Genomic DNA, 18,643 nt, shown 5'->3' with positions numbered 1-18,643 from the left:
AAAGATCTGTCTTTACTCAGGGCACCTCTCTGGCTAGGTCAGTAAAGCCTGCGACTCTTGGTCTCGGGGTTGTGAGTTTGAGCCCCAGCTGGACACAGAAATTACTTTAAAAAAACAAACAGACAGACCTGTTTTTTCTCTTCCTCAGTCCCAGGGTCCTGATTCTCTCAGGCTACCAGAGGAACACTAAAATTTCCTGCTTCTTTATGGACAGAATACTTTAGGGCCCTGGGTCTCAATTGTTCCTATCCAGACAAATGCAGGCCTTTCCAGTAGCATATTTCTCCCGGGCTGAATTCTGCCATTTCCCTAGAATTCACAACTGTCTTGTCTTTAGCCTGGTTTTGAAGTAGTAATTTCTTCTTCTTTATAGTTTGGAATACACAATTCAACAAAGAATGAAACAGCACAAACAACCTTATTAAAAATATTCTAGAACTTGACCAATGAGTATTGTGCTAACAATGCATGATATCTCCATGACTAATGTGTATTTTGGAGGTCTTTTGTAATTGTTATCAGAATATTCCTTTGACTATTTTCCACAGTGTAAACTAAGCATGAGGATAAACTTAGTTTCTGAAACAACCTAGATTAATCTGGAGCCAAACAAGATTAGAACATATATTTGGTGTTGGAAACACTGTGTTAATAAAAAGTAATGTCTCCTTAACTTTGGAGGTAAAGCTATAGTGTTAGGGGAGGGAAGTCGAGTCCATGAACTTGGATTAGAAAAAGCTAAATCTTTATTTTCACTAACCTCTACTGAAAATAACATTTCATTATGTGTAGAGACAACGCTTCCGTCATATCAGCAGTAATGTGCCTCTGTGTTGGTACTTCTTCGTAAATCAGCACATTCCACTTGCTGCAGAGATCTCAAAATATGGTTGTAATCTATCATTAAAGGTACTATCATCATTAGACCTCTTGCTAGACCTTATTTAATATTTAACAGAAAAGCACATATTGCTCTATCAAAAATATTTTTAACATTTTGATAACTATTTGAACTTACTTGGTTTCCTTTAAAATCTTAAAATTTTATTTTATGCACTTATTTTTTTTATATAAAGATTTATTTGACAGAGAGAGAGACAGCCAGCGAGAGAGGGAACACAAGCAGGGGGAGTGGGAGAGGAAGAAGCAGGCCCATAGCGGAGGAGCCTGATGTGGAACTCGATCCCGTAACGCCGGGATCACGCCCTGAGCCGAAGGCAGACGCTTAACGACTGTGCTACCCAGGCTCCCCTGAACTCTGTAAATATTAACAGGCTTCCACTTCCCGTTCTTAGAATCTGTAGACTTCCATCCTACAGATTTAGTCAAAGATTCACAGTAAATTTTGCCAGGAAAAAAACCTCTCCCCTAATGGACAGCTTTTTTCTACTTTATAGACAAACCTACCAAAGGCCATACAGAAAAGGATCTACTTGCACGGCCTGCCCCAAAGATGACAAATGTTTGGATAATCTCTGCGGTGAGTAAAAGGAAAATATTCTTTTGAATAATACACTGTGTTTGAAATTAGAAAACCTTCTCTGCAGAGTTAAGAATGTAAATGTTTGCTCTACCCTAATAGCTATTTTCAGGGAAGTTGGCGTCAGGTAGCAATCAAACTGATGGCTTACTGTCCGAGGAATGAACATCCATTTAAGGTAAATTTAAGGAAGGAAATAATATCTTTCTTATTTAGCTCTAATTAGTACAACCAAAAATGACTATGAGGATAGAAACTGGAGACCCAAGATCTGCTAATCTCAGCAAGATCAAAAAAACTCCTGATTCGTAAACACTCATTTCTCATCTTCATTCCAGGTACAGCCATACCTTTTTGATCAGCTCTCTGAGCCAGCCATCTCTCCCCTGCTTCAAGCACTCACTTCACTCACAGCAGTTTTGTTAAAAGAACTCAGTAGCACGTACCCACTATGTAACAAATCTCTTCTTGTAGTATCAATTTATTAACGGAATTTTTCCTTTCATGTTGCTGCAACACTATAAACCTTACTTTTTTTTCTTTTTTTCCAAGTTAGGCAGTGTAACATAGGAGCTAAAGCCACACATTTTTCAAACAGTATGCCCGGGTTCAATTTCCAGTTCCACCACTGTGACCTTGGGCAACTGTCTGAACAGATTTGCTCAACAATAAAATGTAGATGGCAGTATCTCTTCACAGGTTTGATGAAAACAGATCAAGGAAAAAAGAAAAAGAAAAATTTATATTTAGAACAAAAACCTGGCACACAGTAGCACTCAGTAAATATTACAAATATTACCTATTATCCACAAATTCATCCTTCCTGTACTCCCAAATGTTGAGTTTACTCTTGGTGTTTTCTTCGTGCCCAAAATTTCACATTTTTATGACCATGAACAAACCCCATGCTGCTTCTTTAAAATCTGTGGTGAAAACTGAGAGAATTATTTTTGAATTATTTAAGGAGTAATTTAATTAATGCCACTGGTTAAATATCTTTCCCACTGGATTCTAAATTCCAAACAGGTAGGAATTATGCCTAATTCACTTATACCCTAGTCTGGCTGGCAAATAAGCACTAACTTGAATGCATGTTTCCTTAAAAAATATTCCTTCTTTTTAAAAATCTAGACAATTAGTAACAACTTCACAATGACAACAATAAAGTTCCTGGAGTTTTAGCTTTTGATCTTGGCCTCTAAATCTTTTGGGATAAAAATTCAGAAAATGAAGCCTGTGATCCAATAACGAAAAGCCTCTGGGCCCTTAAGAAAAATAAAGGTCAAACATACTAATGTGCATGAGGATAGAGCTTTTAACAGATTCCATCTCCGACGAATTATGACAAATATTGCAGGAAAAAAACTCCTTTCTGGCACTTTAGGTACTGTTGGCAGGTTCAATAAATACCCACGGAGGCCAAATCAGATGGTTTTGCATAATGTGCTGGGTATGTTAATGATACATGGGATGATTTTAGCTGGTACATGAATGTACATTTGTTTCAATATTCAAGAGCTGAATATTTAACATTTAAAAAATGTGTATGTAAGAAAAAGTGTAACTAGCACAGGAACTATTTCCAGGAAAATATTTTAATAAATTGCTCACGCTGACTGTTACTAATTATTATTTTTAAATTCTAATAGTTTGTTATTTTAATTGTATTTATCTGCTAGTTATGGTATGTAAAATTATTTTCCACTTATAGTAATAGTATATAAAAAGTTTATATATAAGGTCAATTTAAAAATGTCAAGTTAGTATAGTTAGTACAAAAAATCTTTAAAAACCAACGTTTGAAAAACACTGTAAGAAAGTGAAAGTAATGCTTAATGGTCATAATTAGAGACTTGGCTTTTTAAAGTAAAATAAAGCCTCACCAGTACGTATTTTTTTCTTTCTTCTGACTTTACAGCTAACCCAAAGCGAGACAAAGTCACACGTATGTACATAAATCTTTCATTGTTCCATTAAGATCTATGTGAATTATATTATTGCATTCTGAGAAACCACATTTAAGAGGATATTTTATGTTTGTTTCACAGGTTACTACTCTATTGTGTATCCTGACTGGCCAGTGTCTTCACGCAACAGATACCTATCTCTCTTTCTCATTGTTAGTTCACCAGTCCTAATACTGAGCGCTATAATGGCCATTTGGGTCAAGCATAAATACCCTCATTTAGTTATTTTGAACTAATATAATCCACAAAAAACCACAATTCGTTCATATATGGGTTTTTTTTTTAAATTAATAGTTGGGTATTATTTCTTATTTCTAATTTTAGAACATTTCAGAAAAAAAATATGTTGTTGCAGTAAACCACCCTTAATAAAAAGAAAAAACTGTTTAACTTCCTATCTCTAGAATAAACTCATTTTTACTTTCCACTTTTCTACAAATAAGCGTTGTTTTCAGGCTGCCACAGCTGTGACTTTCAGTAAGCAACCCAGCTTCTGTGTGTCTCAGCTTCTAAAACTACAAAATTAATGTGCTTGATTTAGGTGATTCTAAATCACTCCACTGGCCCTCATTAGTAAAAACATTTCTACATAACTTGTTGCATGCTGCTTCAATTCTAAACATCTGGTTCCCCCCCACCCCGCCCCGCCTTTGCAATCTGAGGTCTTTGGCTTACCATTTTCCCAGACTCAGAATAGTAATTAAGGGATTTAAGAGGCCTTGTGTTTTTTGCTTATGGGTTGTTTAATCTTAAACATAATGTAAAATGAGATTATAAAAAGAAATAAGCCTAACTGTTTACTCGCTAACATTAGAGAGAGCACTGCAAAATCTGCATTTATTTTGCTCAAAACCAAATGGTGGGACATGATTATATTTAAAGACTAAGCAGTGGCATCAAACACTGGATTTGATGGATAATTACAATGACCACATTCCAAAAATCTTTATATAATAAACAAACAACCTAAAAATTACACCTAAAATCATGCTTAGGCAAAACATGCCAAAACACATTAGGTGCAATATATACAAAGATATATCTACCACTTTCTAGCATGACGTTTTTCAAAAAACACAGAGAATACAATAATTTACATTTATAAAGAACAACTGTTTATATAAACACTGTTTTGAAGAATGACACAAACTCAGAAAAATGTGATCAGAGTATTCCTTCTCACACATAGGCTACTAAAAAGCCCTAGTATCTCAAAATCCTTTACAAAAGGAGATAGCTTAAACAGTTCTCATCCAGGGTTTTTTTTTAATGTTATTTTTTCTTCTTTTTTTTTTCATCTGCTTCCATTTTAAGCTTAACTTCTTCAGCTGAAAGAGCTCCCAGTTTCTTATTCTTTGCTTTTTTAACCTTCTCCTTGATGGCGGCCACATCAATTTTATTTTCAGTAGAAGCTAGACAAATTAAAAATGATGTATGTAATTTTTCACATTTTCCCATATAAAACATAAAGAATATGTATTTGGTATAATAATTTCAGAGTACTGTGAAAGGTCATGCTGTAAAATATAAAATACCTGCTAAAATATAAAAAAAGTGCCTAAAGGAAGTTAGACATTTAAGAGAAAACAAATCATAAAGTACTTTAAAAATACATTAGTGAAAATACACATGAAAATGGCTTTATAGTTTATTAGTTTTTTAAACTACTGAATTTTTTTTTTAAGGATTTTATTTATTTACTTGACAGAGATGGAGACAGCCAGCGAGAGAGGGAACACAAGCAGGGGAAGTGGGAGAGGAAGAAGCAGGTTCCCAGCAGAGGTGGATCATGATGCAGGGATCGATCCCAGAACCCTGGGATCACACCCTGGGCCAAAGGCAGACGCTTAACGACTGAGCTACCCAGGCTAAATTACTGAATTTAACAATATTAAAACTTCATTTTTCCCCTTAAATTGTACTTGAGATTAGTTTTACTTATATACTTTCCCATATTTTAGAACTGCAGAGTACTCATTAATATGTCAATTTTCCATTCTGCACATTAAAATAACTTAAAATTACATTTCATGAAGAATATTAACAAGTAGCCCTTCTAGCTTCCATAATTTTAATTAAGTAATCATTAAGCTTTAGATCAAAATCTACTTCATCTAATACCACACATGAAAATTTAAAAACAGGGACACATGGGTAGCTCAGTTGATTAGATGTCTGCCTGCAGCTTGGGTCATGATCCCAGGGTCCTGGTACTGAGACCCGCATCAGGCTCTCCGCTCAGTAGGGAGTCTGCCTCTCCCTCTGCCCCTCCCCTGTTCATGCTCTCTCTCTCAAATGAATAAAATCTTTAAAAAAAAAAAAAAAAAAAGAAAATTTAAAAATAAAGTTTTCCAAATATTAGTTGAATGAATGACTAGTAGTACTTTATTTAGCAAGGTTTTGGTAATAAAGATAATGCTCTGAGTATATGGACATCTAACAGAACCCAACCATGGAATCAATGCCAAAAGCTTGAACAACAAAGAGAAAGAAGGAGAAAAAAATGTAGGTTTTTCTCACCATTTAAAGAGCAGTATTCAGAGCATAGAAGAATCACAAGATAAAACATCATCAGACAAACTTCCCAGCAACTTGAATAGAAATGTAAAGCCTTCACTATCATGAAATAGCTACATTTTTAATCATTATAAACGGAGATTAAAGTGGCTACTAAGGGGCGCCTGGGTGGCACAGCGGTTAAGCGTCTGCCTTCGGCTCAGGGCGTGATCCCGGCGTTCTGGGATCGAGCCCCACATCAGGCTCCTCCGCTGGGAGCCTGCTTCTTCCTCTCCCACTCCCCCTGCTTGTGTTCCCTCTCTCACTGGCTGTCTCTATCTCTGTTGAATAAATAAATAAAATCTTTAAAAAAAAATAAAAAAATAAAAAATAAAATGGCTACTAAATGGCCTTGAAAGTAAAACTCACAGGCTGAGCAAACTGGAAATTATACTGCTTATGACATTTTTAATTTTTACATAACCAATGATCTACATAGAAAAATACAGTATTTTTAGAGCTGTTAACACTGAGTAATTAATATAGGATATTAAAATAGTAATGTTATGTCTGGTTTTGACCAACAAGTCAGGTACAATGATGCCAGTGATGACTTCCCTCCCTCACTGTGTCACTGGCTACTCTGGAAAATTACTTCGGGAAGAGTTCTGTTACTGGTGGGAAAGAAAATGCAGAAAAGGAAAGGGTGGATCAAATGAGGCTAGGAATAGGAAAGACAAGACACAAAACTTTTCTCTGTCTTTTTTTCATCTTAGAGCACGCAAGGAGGGAGGGGCAGAAGGAGAGAGAAAATACTCTAGTGGACTCCCCGCTGAGCACAAAGCCTGACGTGGGGGTTGTTCCCAGAACCCTGAGATCATGGCCTGAGCCAAAACTAAGAGCCGGCCGCTTAACCAGCTGAGCCAACTAGGTGCCCCACGTAGACTGTCTTTTTAATAGCTCCTAAGATCTTCTTGTTATTTTGATGGTGTCCTTTAGCCCAAGGTGATCAGAAATCCATCATAACAATATAGGAATTAAACTTTAAGCCACAGATCACATAAGTGAAGAGAAGAAAAGCATAACCTCTGATAAGCTCTGAGAGGCATGATAACACAACTCGGGGATCTCACTGCTTTAGTTACTTTTAAATCTACAGAAGATTCACTGCTCTAGTTTATAGCTTTCACAACAAAGAGTTCTTCTCCAGCACAATCAGAGGTCAGGAGAAGGCTGTCAATCTAGGACACTCTTAAATAGGCATTAGCTGCTAATAAATTACATAACACCTCCCGGGGTCTCATCCCTAGGATTAGTGAGTAATGAAATGTCAACAGAATTGATGAAAGATATAGTTATGTCTTTAGTTAACACTCAAAGAGATTCAGATAAATTCCCTTATGGGTTTACCTCTCAGCAAACAGACTTTAACATCAAACCAATAATTGGAAAACAAGCATTTACCTTCCTTTGGTTTCACAACTGGTTTTTCTTTAGGTGGAATAAAAGCTTTGTTTCTTTCCTCTTGTCTCTTACTAAGAGCTTCTGCTTGTTTAGCCTGCATTATTAATAAGAAATACGTTAATAATACAATTTATTGTTAGGTAGGAATTCAAGTTTCTATGAACTGTGCTATCGATGTTGTGAGCTAGGCAGTCTTACCTTTATGGCTTCCATTTTCTGTCGCTTCTTTTGACTTGCTTTCAGAAAATATTCACCACTAGCCAATTCTTTATCAATCTGTTGAAATCAGTATTTACAATTACATCAGAAATAAGGTAAATGAGAAGTCATTCCCTAAGAAAGGCACAATGTCCTTGAGGTAAAGACAATGAGGTCAAAAATCTATGATCAATTCATAAAGGCACTGACATTAAAAGGAGATGGGCTCTAAGCTGAAGGGAATACAAGCAAAAAGCATGGAGGTAGGAAAGAAGGTGGTATGTTCATGAAATACATAGCAGGCAGTTTTAGATGGGACAGGAGATCAATGATGCAGGAAGGTGTGAGGAAACTGGAAAGAGAATCTGGGGTAAGCCTGAAGAAACCTGAATGCCAGGTGAAGAGTGTGGGCTATGATTTAGAAATGACTGCAGGTTTCTGAGAGAAATAAAGAGACCAAAGCAGCATTTAAAAGGTACAGAAGAGGGGTGCCTGGGTGGCTCAATTAAGTGACTGCCTTCGGCTCGGGTCATGATCCCAGGGTCCTGGGATGGAGTCACACATCGGGCTCCCTGCTCCGCTGGGAGCCTGCTTCTTCCTCCCCCTTGCCCCTCCCCCTGCTCATGCTCTATCTCTGTCTGTCTCTCTCTCTCTCTTTCAAATAATAAATCTTTAAAGAAAATAAGATAAAAGGTACAGAAGAAAGAAGAGATAAACGCTTGCAATAAAGTAGTGGCATGCAAAATGAAAAGCAAGAATTGTTAGGATTTGGTGACTAATTCAATACTAATTAGAGAAAGCACTAGCTTATTCATTCAATATATAATTGACTTACCTCACACACAGCATTATTATATCTAAGGTAATGTTTTAAACTCTTAATATTAAGTTACTAAGCTCTCTACAATTACTGATCATTTAATCCTCATTAATAATCCTTTGAAAAAGATGTTTTATTATCTCCATTTTATGTACAGGGAAACTGAGGCATGGATGGGTTAAATAAATTGCCAGTCATGAAGCAAGTAAGTGGCCGAATAAGTCAACTGAGACATCACTGTTTTAAGAAGCTTAATCATAGGGAAGAAAGATAAGACAATTACTAACTACAGGACAGGGCCAGAAGTATAGCAGGTGTTACGGAATGACGGTTGCGTAAATAAGATCACTCTACTTTCCCCCAACAAACAGTCCCTTTGTTTGCTTCCTTTTACAGAAGAGACCTCATTAACCAACACTTCCGTTGTTTTATCACCATGATCATTATTTCTTTTTCCTCTCTGACCTTTCGTCAAACCCCTGAAATTCAAACTCCAAAAAAGGGCTGTGGAGAAGACAAGACAGTGCATCTGTTTACATGCTTAGAACAAAGCACTATTAGAAAGGAAAGACTTTCAGACACAACCAAGGGAGGGAATCATGAAGTAAGATCCCCCAGGAGAAAGGCAAAGATAGAACTCAAAGAACAGGTTAAAGAAAGGACTGGTTCAGATGGAAAAAGAAAAAATTATAGGTGAGAGAAAAGGAAGTTGAAGGAATTCTCACTTTATGGTCTTAAATATTTCCATAAAATAAAATGCAATGTCATCTGCCAGGAGTGAGAGGGTGCTTCAAGAATTAAGAGGACGGGGTGCCTGAGTGGCTGAGTGGGTTAAGCATCTGCCTTCCACTCAGGTCATGATCCCAGGACCCTAGGATCGAGCCCCACATCGGGATCCCTGCTGAGCAGGGAGTTTCTCCCTCTCCCTGCAGCTCCCCCTGCTTTTGTGCTCTCCGTCAAATAAATACAATCTTAAAAAAAAGAGAGAGAGAGGGGCGCCTGGGTGGCATAGCGGTTAAGCGTCTGCCTTCGGCTCAGGGCGTGATCCTGGCATTATGGGATCGAGCCCCACGTCAGGCTCCTCCGCTGGGAGCCTGCTTCTTCCTCTCCCACTCCCCCTGCTTCTGTTCCCTCTCTCGCTGGCTGTCTCTATCTCTGTCAAATAAATAAATAAAATCTTTAAAAAAAAAAAAAAAAAGAGAGAGAGAGAGAATTTAGAGGACACACAGAATTACCAAACAATAGTAGGAAACGTGAAATTATAGTGGATTTAGTCCAAAGATAAGACTTTCTCCAGCTATGCTGAGAAGCCACATTATGGGAAAGAAGTCAAATTTTAGGACTGATCAAGTTTTAGAGTTTTGCTGACAGGTATGAAAACAAGGAAAAGGCAGCATACAAGAAACAGAGATGGACAAGAGAGAAAAGGAAATTCGGGGGGAAAAAACGAAGCCAGAAAACAGGTAATAAAATGAGAAGCATTCATAACTTAAAAGAAGAATGGATGTGAGAATTTACGATTTCAAAACTGGAGCGGTCATATAGCACATGGTTACAGGAAAGATGCTAAAGCAGAGCGAGAGCATGAAGGGTTAAACTGTTATTATTATTTGTAATCCGTGGAACAGGTATTGTGGCTACAGGGGCACAAGTGACAGCAACCACCTAGACAGTTTACACTCCTACTGTGAAGCCGCCACTCTCCACGGGCAGGCACTTAGCTCAAAATAAGCCTATTTACATTTAACTTTAGTTTCTCATACCTGTACACACACACAGTCTACCTAAATTACTCTCCACACTTCTGATGAAATAGATTAAAATGGTTTCCCCCTCCAGTAAAGAAATTCAGCATTTAATACTGACCTGACTTTCTGGCTGTGGTGGTGGGAAAGGTGTATACTCTTTCTTGACAGTTTTTTTCTTTGGTTCCTTACGTTTATTCACATTCTTGTGCTTGAATTGCGGCAAAAATCTTTCCCAACTTTGTGATCTTAACTCAGAATCTTTTGCCAACTCTCGTTTAATCATTAAGGTCTTTAGTCATGGAGATACATGAACAAAGTAAGAATTTTTAATTTTATAATTCATACATTTGTCAAACTAAGATATTATAAATATTGTTCCTATAAATAATGCAATTAAAAAGAGTAGTTCCTGGGGCGCCTGGCTCAGTCAGTCAGTTAAGTGTCTGCCTTCAGTTCAGGTCATGATCCCAGGGTTCTGAGATCGAGCCCTGCATTGGGCTCCCTGCTCAGCGGGAAGCCTGCTTCTCCCTCTGCCTGAAGCTCCCCCTGCTTGTTCTCCCTCTCTCTCTGTGTCAAATAAATAAATAAAATCTTTAAAACAAAAACAAAAGCAAAAAAAAAACCAAAAAAAACCCAAGTAGTTCTTAATCTCCTCAGTAGGAGCAAAACAATTCCATAAAAAAAAGTAATCTCAAACCAAGCATCAGAAAACCATTAGAAATTTAGATTAAATGCAGAACTGTTAGGTGCCTGGGTGGCTCAGTCAGTTAAGTGTCTGCCTTCGGCTCAGATCGTGATCCGAGGACCCTGGGATCGAGCCCCCAGTTGGGCTCCCTACTCAGCAGGGAGCCTGCTTCTCCCCCTACTCACCCATGCGTGTGCGTGTGCAATCTCTCTCTCTCAAAAAAAAAATTAAAAAAAAAAGAAATGCAGAAATGTTCAAATAAATTGAGATGAGAACTGAGATGAGACATTCAGCTTTTCAACCATTAGTTCATTAAAACCTTTAAAATTCAATGTCATAGGAACAGGAGAGTTCTTAATTAGCAATGTTCCCTGAAAGCAGGAAGTTTTTGGCAGTACTTTAATTATCACAGGGAAAGAAAAAAGTAAACTTTCTCTTGATCAGATAAAAACACACTTCTCCCGCTCCATTTGAGGTTTGCACACATCGGAGCATCAAAGGACGCAGAGCAGTCATCAGATACAAGACAAGCTCTATCTTTAATGTCCCACGGCAAGTCAAAGTCATTCTTCTACCCCAATCTAAGAGTGACTCCATAACTTCATCAAATTTAAGGGGACTGCTTAACAAATAGCCCTCACAAAATAGCTCATTACAGCATGGTTACATTTCAAAGTGTAATCATGCATGCTGTGCACAAAGGGATGTAACAGATCTCTCTCAAAGAGTTTATAATTTGAGCATTAAATTAAAAAAAAAAAGTTTCAATACAATCTGAAATAGTCCAGACTCTGTTTAATAGAAAAAGGCAGAATTCTGAAAGATCACATCTTTAAATATAAGTAATAGGCCCATCATCCAAGAAAACTCAATTGTTATCATCTATGACCAACTCTATGAAGCTTATTTCCTTTGTATTAGAACTATGTCATACATTACAGGATCCCGCTTCAACAGTTATCAGACTGCACACCACAGAGACCTAAGTCTTCACGGATGTAACTACAGGACTCAGGCGGAGTTGAGTGGGCTGAATGCTACTTCTAATTGACCCTAAATACTTCTGCTTTATCTGTTTTGTGCATTAGGCTTCCGTAAAAGATTTAATTTCAAGAAAGGTTTCTGTAGCTAAAAGAAGTCTGACAACCACTGTTATAGTAATATATAATTAACTCACTTTAATGTTATAAATTGGATGAATATTCTTCATAGTATCTAGAACTACTTTTCGAACCTGAAATTTGCAAAGAAAAATGAATTAGTCACTTACAAAGACTTTAATGAACTAAGTGGAAGGGGATTAATATATGAACCAGGCAATGACTACCAAATTGACCTTCAACTGCTGAGTGACTTTTAGATCTTTCCTAATAGTCAACCTCTCTTGGGCACAATGAAGTTTCTCAACTTTACTGCTAAAACATAACATACAGAACCAATACAAAATTTTGGACCTGTGGAAATTAGAGAGAAGGCAGCTACATTTAGAGTGAGAAAATACGTGTTCAATAATGGGAATGCCACATCGTAAGGGAAAGTCACTTAATTGTTCTGTTCCAGCTTTCTCATTCGTAGTATGGAAATAAAACTACCTTAAGGCTCTGCTGTGAAAATTAAGTAAGATAATATATTTAGACTCTACAAAACTTTACGGTATTCGATATATTTAAGTTATTATTGCCACATGAGAAAAGGGCACATAACTTACGAGAAAGCAGTCCAACAAAACTGCTATTATAGGTCCCGGAAAGGGAACAAGACCTCACAGCCAGATGCAGACAACCAAAGCAATTAACAGAAACTGTAACTGCTCCACAGATTTTCTCACAACATTAAATTTTACAGTTAAAAAAAAAAAAGTTCATCAGTACATTAAATAAACATTCCACTAAAATTCAGACCAAAAAAATATATTTTAAAGGAAAGAAGTTTTCAGAATCTGACCTCTACTGGTTTATATAGGTTACTGCAAACAATAATAATCACCACTTAATTCTCTAATCACTTGAGCACATGTAACCACACATTTCCCACATGTGTTACAGACTAAAATCTTTAATAGCCGTTTAAAATTTGTAGGGGAAAGAAGGATGATGTGCAGACCTTCTAATTTGGAAATAGATACCTCTTTAGTTGCCAAAGGTTGGCCATAATATGTTAGGCCCTCAAATAACATGAAGCACAAAGTATTTACCAAGGAGAAATCAAACAAAGCACATTCTAAAAAAAATAGCAATTGTAAAACAGTATATTATTCAATGAACTATTATAACCAAATTACTTTGTTCTCTGCTGAAAATTAACGGAAGATAGTAAAGAGTTCTCACCTCTTTTAAGCCACTAAAAGGTCCAATGACTGAAACTGTGTTTCCCTGAACCATAATGTAACAGTTTGTTAAGAGTTCCAAAGCCTACATCAAAAGAACAATAAGTTGAAATTCAGTACACTGAAAAACTAATGACAGAAGAAGACACTTAAGTTTTCCACTAATAAAAAGTACCTTCAATGTAGATCCTTTGGGACCAATGAGACGTTGTCTTCTTTTTACAAATCTTTCTTTATTTCTTACTAACGACCCTATTTTAATGATGTCACATGCAACATCATCCTGAAGAATTCGTACTGCCTTTTGGAAAAATGAAGAAAATATTCCATCAATATTCTTTACAAATTCATTTATTTTCAAGGCCCAGGCTAGTGAAATCGAAGCAGAAAAATGAAAACGGTAAGAGGGAGGGATGCAGTGTTATGTTATCTCTAACGTTGATGCAAATATAGCAAGTTTTTGTAATTCTGAATTTACCTGCTCAAATGAAACACTCCTTGCTAAAAGTTTTATTAGGTCTCTGGCCCTAATGATGACATATGGATCAAAAGTCTTCTTTGTCGTACACACAGTCATACTGCCCTCGATCAGGTCCAGGGTTGCATTGATGTGCTGCAAAAAGGAAAGAGCAAATACACAACTGTCTAAAAATCAATGCAATTTTAGGTAATTATAGAGCCTATCCTAATCAAACTACTAATTACTGTAAATTAAGCTCTAATTCTATCAACTCCCTCCCTGAAGAAGCTAAGTAGTTCATATAAATAATGAACACCTGATTACTTTCATATTTCAAAGACTGTAAGAAACACAGGCAACTGAAACCATTTATACTTACTTTAGAATACTTTGTTATTTATTGGAATAAAGATTACTTTTAGTGTAAAAAATATATATCAATGCAAATGAGGCCATACTTAAGACCTAGGGTAAAAATATAAAGCTACGTATAGCTCCCCTATCCTGGACCCAGCTCTGATTTGCCATGTGCTCCTTAGGGTGAGAATGGACTTAACCTTTCAAACTTTTTCTAATTGGTTTGTATTAGCTAAATACAAAATAAAAACAAATTCTCACAGGTTCAAAAAGAAGCAATAAATGAAAAATTATGCGTTAACTCTTAATAGGAAGAACCAGATTTCAACAAAGCAAAATGTCATTTTGACTGAGAGCATACTCAGAAATATTTCAATGTAATGAGTGATGAACAATTCAACATAAGGTTGGGTCTCTATGAGTTTATAAGAGTCCAATCTCAGATACAGACAGGTAAAACAGCTTGCAGTTTGCTGAACCACCCTAATACCTAGCGGGCACAAACAACTCCGGAGCAGTCACACAGCTGAGAAATACATTTTATATCACTACCTAGTGTGTGCACATGTGCCCACACACACACACACACACACACACACACACACACACACACCTTACCATATGCGATACATTATTTTTTCTTTTTACTTATTACTTTTTGGGTACATTCTTTTTTTTAAAGGCTCATTATATTCACTAAATGGACTTCTTGCTCCACTAACAAGTTTCAATCCACAGTTTGAAAAACAAAAACAAATATACTGCTCTAGGGAAACGGCAGCACAACATATACAGGGGTAAGTTGGCCACATCCCAATCTTCCACTTAAAATGAAAATTAAGAAATCACCCAGGAACATGCCTCAACTCAAACTATACAGAAACATGGCAATATCACAGTATAGAATAGGCATCCTGAAACCTTGAGTTCACAGGTGAGTTTCAGAAGTCCATGAGATCCCTAAAATTTTAAAGGCATGTGAATTTTTCAAAGTAATCTATTACTCACAAAATTAAAAACAAGTGGAATATAAGAATAAAGCTTCAGGCGCCTGTGTGGCTCAGTGGGTTAAGTGTCTGCCTTTGGCTCAGGTCATGATCCCAGGGTCCTGTATCAAGCCCCATATCTGGCTGCCTGCTCAGTGGGGAGCCGGCTTCTCCCTCTCCCTCTTGCAGCTCCCCCTGCCTGTGCTCTCTTGATCTGTCAAATAAATAAACAAAATCTTTAAAAAAAGAACAAAGCTTATATCTAGGCTGTTTAAAATACCAAGGGAACCAGGGGCGTCTGACTCTTGATTTCAGCTCAGGTCATGACCTCAGGGTTGTGAGATCAAGTGCCATGTAGGGCTCCAAGTTCAGCACAGAGTCGGCTTGGGATTAACTCCCTCCCTCTTCCTCTGCGCCTCCCCCCAGTCACACATGTGCACAGGCACTCTCTCTAAAGATTTTTCTTTAAAAAGAAAAGGAAACAAACATAAAACAAAGGAACCAAATTAACCAGTTATGCTAGCACCTTTAAAAAAAAAAAATCCATCAGCGTACATACTTATTTAAAAGTAAAAGCGTAAGAGCAAAATCTCAAAGAAATATTTAAAATGTGCATACATGTTCATTCAAGGCTTTCTGTACCAACGGCCAGCACTCTTTCAAGTAAGCCTCCCTGTATTTTGGGAACAAAGTTGCAAAACTGCTCTCTTCCAAGAGTCCTCTGGGATTGTCCTCTTTGGAAAAAGCCGGTTCCTTCCAACCATCAGGAACAGTGAGGAGTTCTGATTCATCTAAAGAGGGGAAGAAACTTATACATAAGATTTTACCCTTCTTCTGGACACTTTTTGGAACACTTATATGCATACATTTACATGCTTCCCAATACTCTCTCCTTGTAGTTCCTGCTCCCATGCGCTTTAGATTACTGAACAAAGAACATGCCCCTGTCATTATTATCAACACACTAGTAAAATTGACTGTATATACTTCAGCCTCCTAAGACGAAGTTCCTTAAGGGCAGGGATCCTCCTTGGATCCATAGTAATTAGCACATGCCTGACAGACAGTGGGGTACTCCAGAAACTTCTACTGCACTACATTATTAGAGTTAAAGATCCAAATACCACTTTGTTTACATGACTATTTTCAATATAACCTTTTAGACTTTCCTGAATTGCAGCCTGTGTGTGTATATATATGCATATAGATATTTGTGTTTTTGAGTGTGCACACACACACAAAGCTTAAAAACTGATATTCTGGTGTATACTTTCAGTTACTAATCACTGGTATAGGGTTTTAGACTTTCCAAAGAGTTTTCATATGCCTTATTTCTGTATACACTTTCATGACAGCTGTGAAAGGTAGTAGGAAGAACCAGCATTATTTTCCCCATTTTATAAAAGACGTTCAGTCCAAAAAGATTAGTGACTTGTTGAAGGGGACACAAAGGTGATTCAGTCTAGGTCTCCCTTCAATAAAACGAAATGTCTCCTAAGGCCATAAATGATCTCCCACATCATTTATTAAAACTCCTGGTCCTGGATTTTAGGATTCTCTTAAATCTAACAGCTATGCTTTAATTCAGTACTCCTCAAAGGTATGACCCACAGGCCTGCAGGAGTTAGTCAGAAATGCAATTCTTGGGCTCCAACTCAGACCTACCAAATCTGAATCTTCGGGATGAGCCCCGAGAATCTGTATTTTTATAATCTCATCAGGAGATCTTATGTACACTAAGTCTGAGAAAAAGGCCTTTGTAGTTCATGTTATCCACCACAGGTAAACTTGCTTATCTTTCTTAGACTCACGTCTACTCTGTTATTTCTGGTTCAAATCACAGAGAATTAGCTAGTCTTCATACATCACTTACTTCCCAATATCCTTTAAAAAAAAATAAACCAAAAATCTCCAATTGTACAACTGTGATTACTTAAAATGTATATTTTACCAAGTCTATATCCAATTTAAACATTTCAATAGCTACAAAAATAAATAAATAAAAAGTAAAAACCTAGCAAAAGAAATACAGGAGTTTCACAATAGAGGAAGTCCAAATAGCCCCCAAAACATGTGAAAAGATGTGCAACCCCATTAGTAATAAGGAGTACAAATTAAAACCCCAACAAGACACCATTTCATACTTATAAAATGACAGAAATTCAAAATGCAGATAATATCACGTACTAGTGTGGATGCAGAGCAATGAGAATTCTCATCCACTGCTAGTGGGAGTGTTAACTGACACAACCCTTGTGGTAGAGATTTAGCATTACCTGCACATACCCCAACTTTCATGGATTCCAATTCCATGGACATAATCTGGAGAAAACTCTTGAACATGCAAGCCAGGAGATACACAAAGATGTTTATAGGAGCACTGTTTATAACAGCAAACAACAGGAACAATCCAAATGTCCACCAACATTAGAATGAAAATATAAATGGATATTCATAGAAGGAAGTCTCATCAATATCAAATTAAAAGAATAAACTACAGCTACATGTATCTCCTTGGCTCAATAAGAAAAAGTTTAGCCTAAGAAGCCAGAAGAATGTCTACAGCCTTCTTGCATTCATATAAAAGTAAAAAACTGACAAAATCAAACCACTTTGTGCATAGGTGGTAAAATTATGCAGAGAACAGAAGATCAAAACGATTCAGGGTGGTTACCTCATGTCCTGTAAAGGAAAAGAATATGATCTGATGTACTCCGAGGGTGGTAATGCTTTTTGTGCCTACTGGTATTGAGTGCTTCCTTCTCACGTGTTGGGTTTATTCTTCAAGCTGTACATAGACTCTACTCTGCTAAGTTACATAATTAAAAATAACAGAACTCCTTTAATACCACCCTAATGCCTATAGAATGAGAGTTCAAGGTTTTTAACACTTCCAGTAAGACTGGTTGCTCGGGTCTTGGGCTACTTCTCTAGCCTCTCTTCCTGTCATTCATACTGAAGAAAATGTATAAAACCAGACTACAAAGGAAGACAGCAATTTAAAAGTAGGGCAGTCTAAAATTAGAATATGAGTCGTGTCGTTCGTTTGACGAACAGGAATAATGATAAAATGCCCCAAAATTCACTAACGGACAAAGTAGCGTTAAGAACACGCCGGATACCTCCTTCTCCGTATCTATCTCACTCCTTTATTATAAGCGTTCACTCAATATACATAACGACCTCCTATTCCTACCCCATTCCATCCTTCATTTTGTCAACGACTTCCAGCCATCGCCCCAAGTGTAAAGTCCAGCGACGCCCTCTACAATCAAACTCTGCAACATCTTTACTTTGAAAGGCCTCTAGCAAAAGCAGGAACACGTGGCTGGCACCACACCTGCCAGTCGGTCCCGCAGGCCTGGCCATCATCCCCAATCCTCAACACTGATAGGTACTCAACTTCACACAACAGACTAAGGCAACGCTATACGCCCCCAGCCAGCGAAAGAAAACAATCGTAACTCAATATCGAAATATCAGGTTTCAGTTCTTGCTCAACCTTACCTCGGTTCTCGGGCTTCGGCTTCTTGCTACGAAATTCACTTTTCCCGTCGGCAGTGCCGGGCCCGTTTGAGGAGGACGACGCCATCTTCAAATTGCTTCCGGTGTTACCGGAAGTGGAACTGTTCTTAAATCCTACCGGATTTTAGTCC

The 18,643-nt window shown here is 37.4% G+C and overlaps 2 protein-coding genes across 2 annotated transcripts in view; one reads left to right on the top strand and one right to left on the bottom strand.

Moving 5' to 3' along the window:
- Nucleotides 1–3,727, top strand: part of GLIPR1 (GLI pathogenesis related 1) — an 18,921-nt gene extending 15,194 nt beyond the window's left edge. Inside the window, exons 5-7 of the mRNA XM_045811140.2 lie at nt 1,398–1,480; nt 3,399–3,425; nt 3,529–3,727. Coding sequence (XP_045667096.2) covers nt 1,398–1,480; nt 3,399–3,425; nt 3,529–3,683 — 265 coding nt within the window. The 3' untranslated portion in view covers nt 3,684–3,727. The remainder of the gene's footprint in view (nt 1–1,397; nt 1,481–3,398; nt 3,426–3,528) is intronic.
- KRR1 (KRR1 small subunit processome component) lies at nt 2,203–18,643 on the bottom strand. Its single transcript, XM_045811139.2, has 10 exons — nt 18,495–18,643; nt 15,606–15,778; nt 13,663–13,797; nt 13,360–13,485; nt 13,186–13,269; nt 12,036–12,092; nt 10,292–10,462; nt 7,606–7,683; nt 7,408–7,501; nt 2,203–4,859 (listed from the first exon to the last, which is right to left on the bottom strand). The coding sequence occupies exons 1-10, from the start codon at nt 18,577–18,579 to the stop codon at nt 4,720–4,722; spliced, it is 1,143 nt and encodes a 380-aa protein (XP_045667095.1). The 5' UTR covers nt 18,580–18,643; the 3' UTR covers nt 2,203–4,719.

The sequence above is a fragment of the Ursus americanus genome, chromosome 17 (genome assembly GCF_024610735.1).
Source record: "Ursus americanus isolate L20-20 chromosome 17, mUrsAme1.1.p, whole genome shotgun sequence".
In the NCBI taxonomy this organism is placed as follows: Eukaryota; Metazoa; Chordata; class Mammalia; order Carnivora; family Ursidae; genus Ursus; species Ursus americanus.
This window is presented reverse-complemented; position numbering and strand designations above follow the sequence as displayed.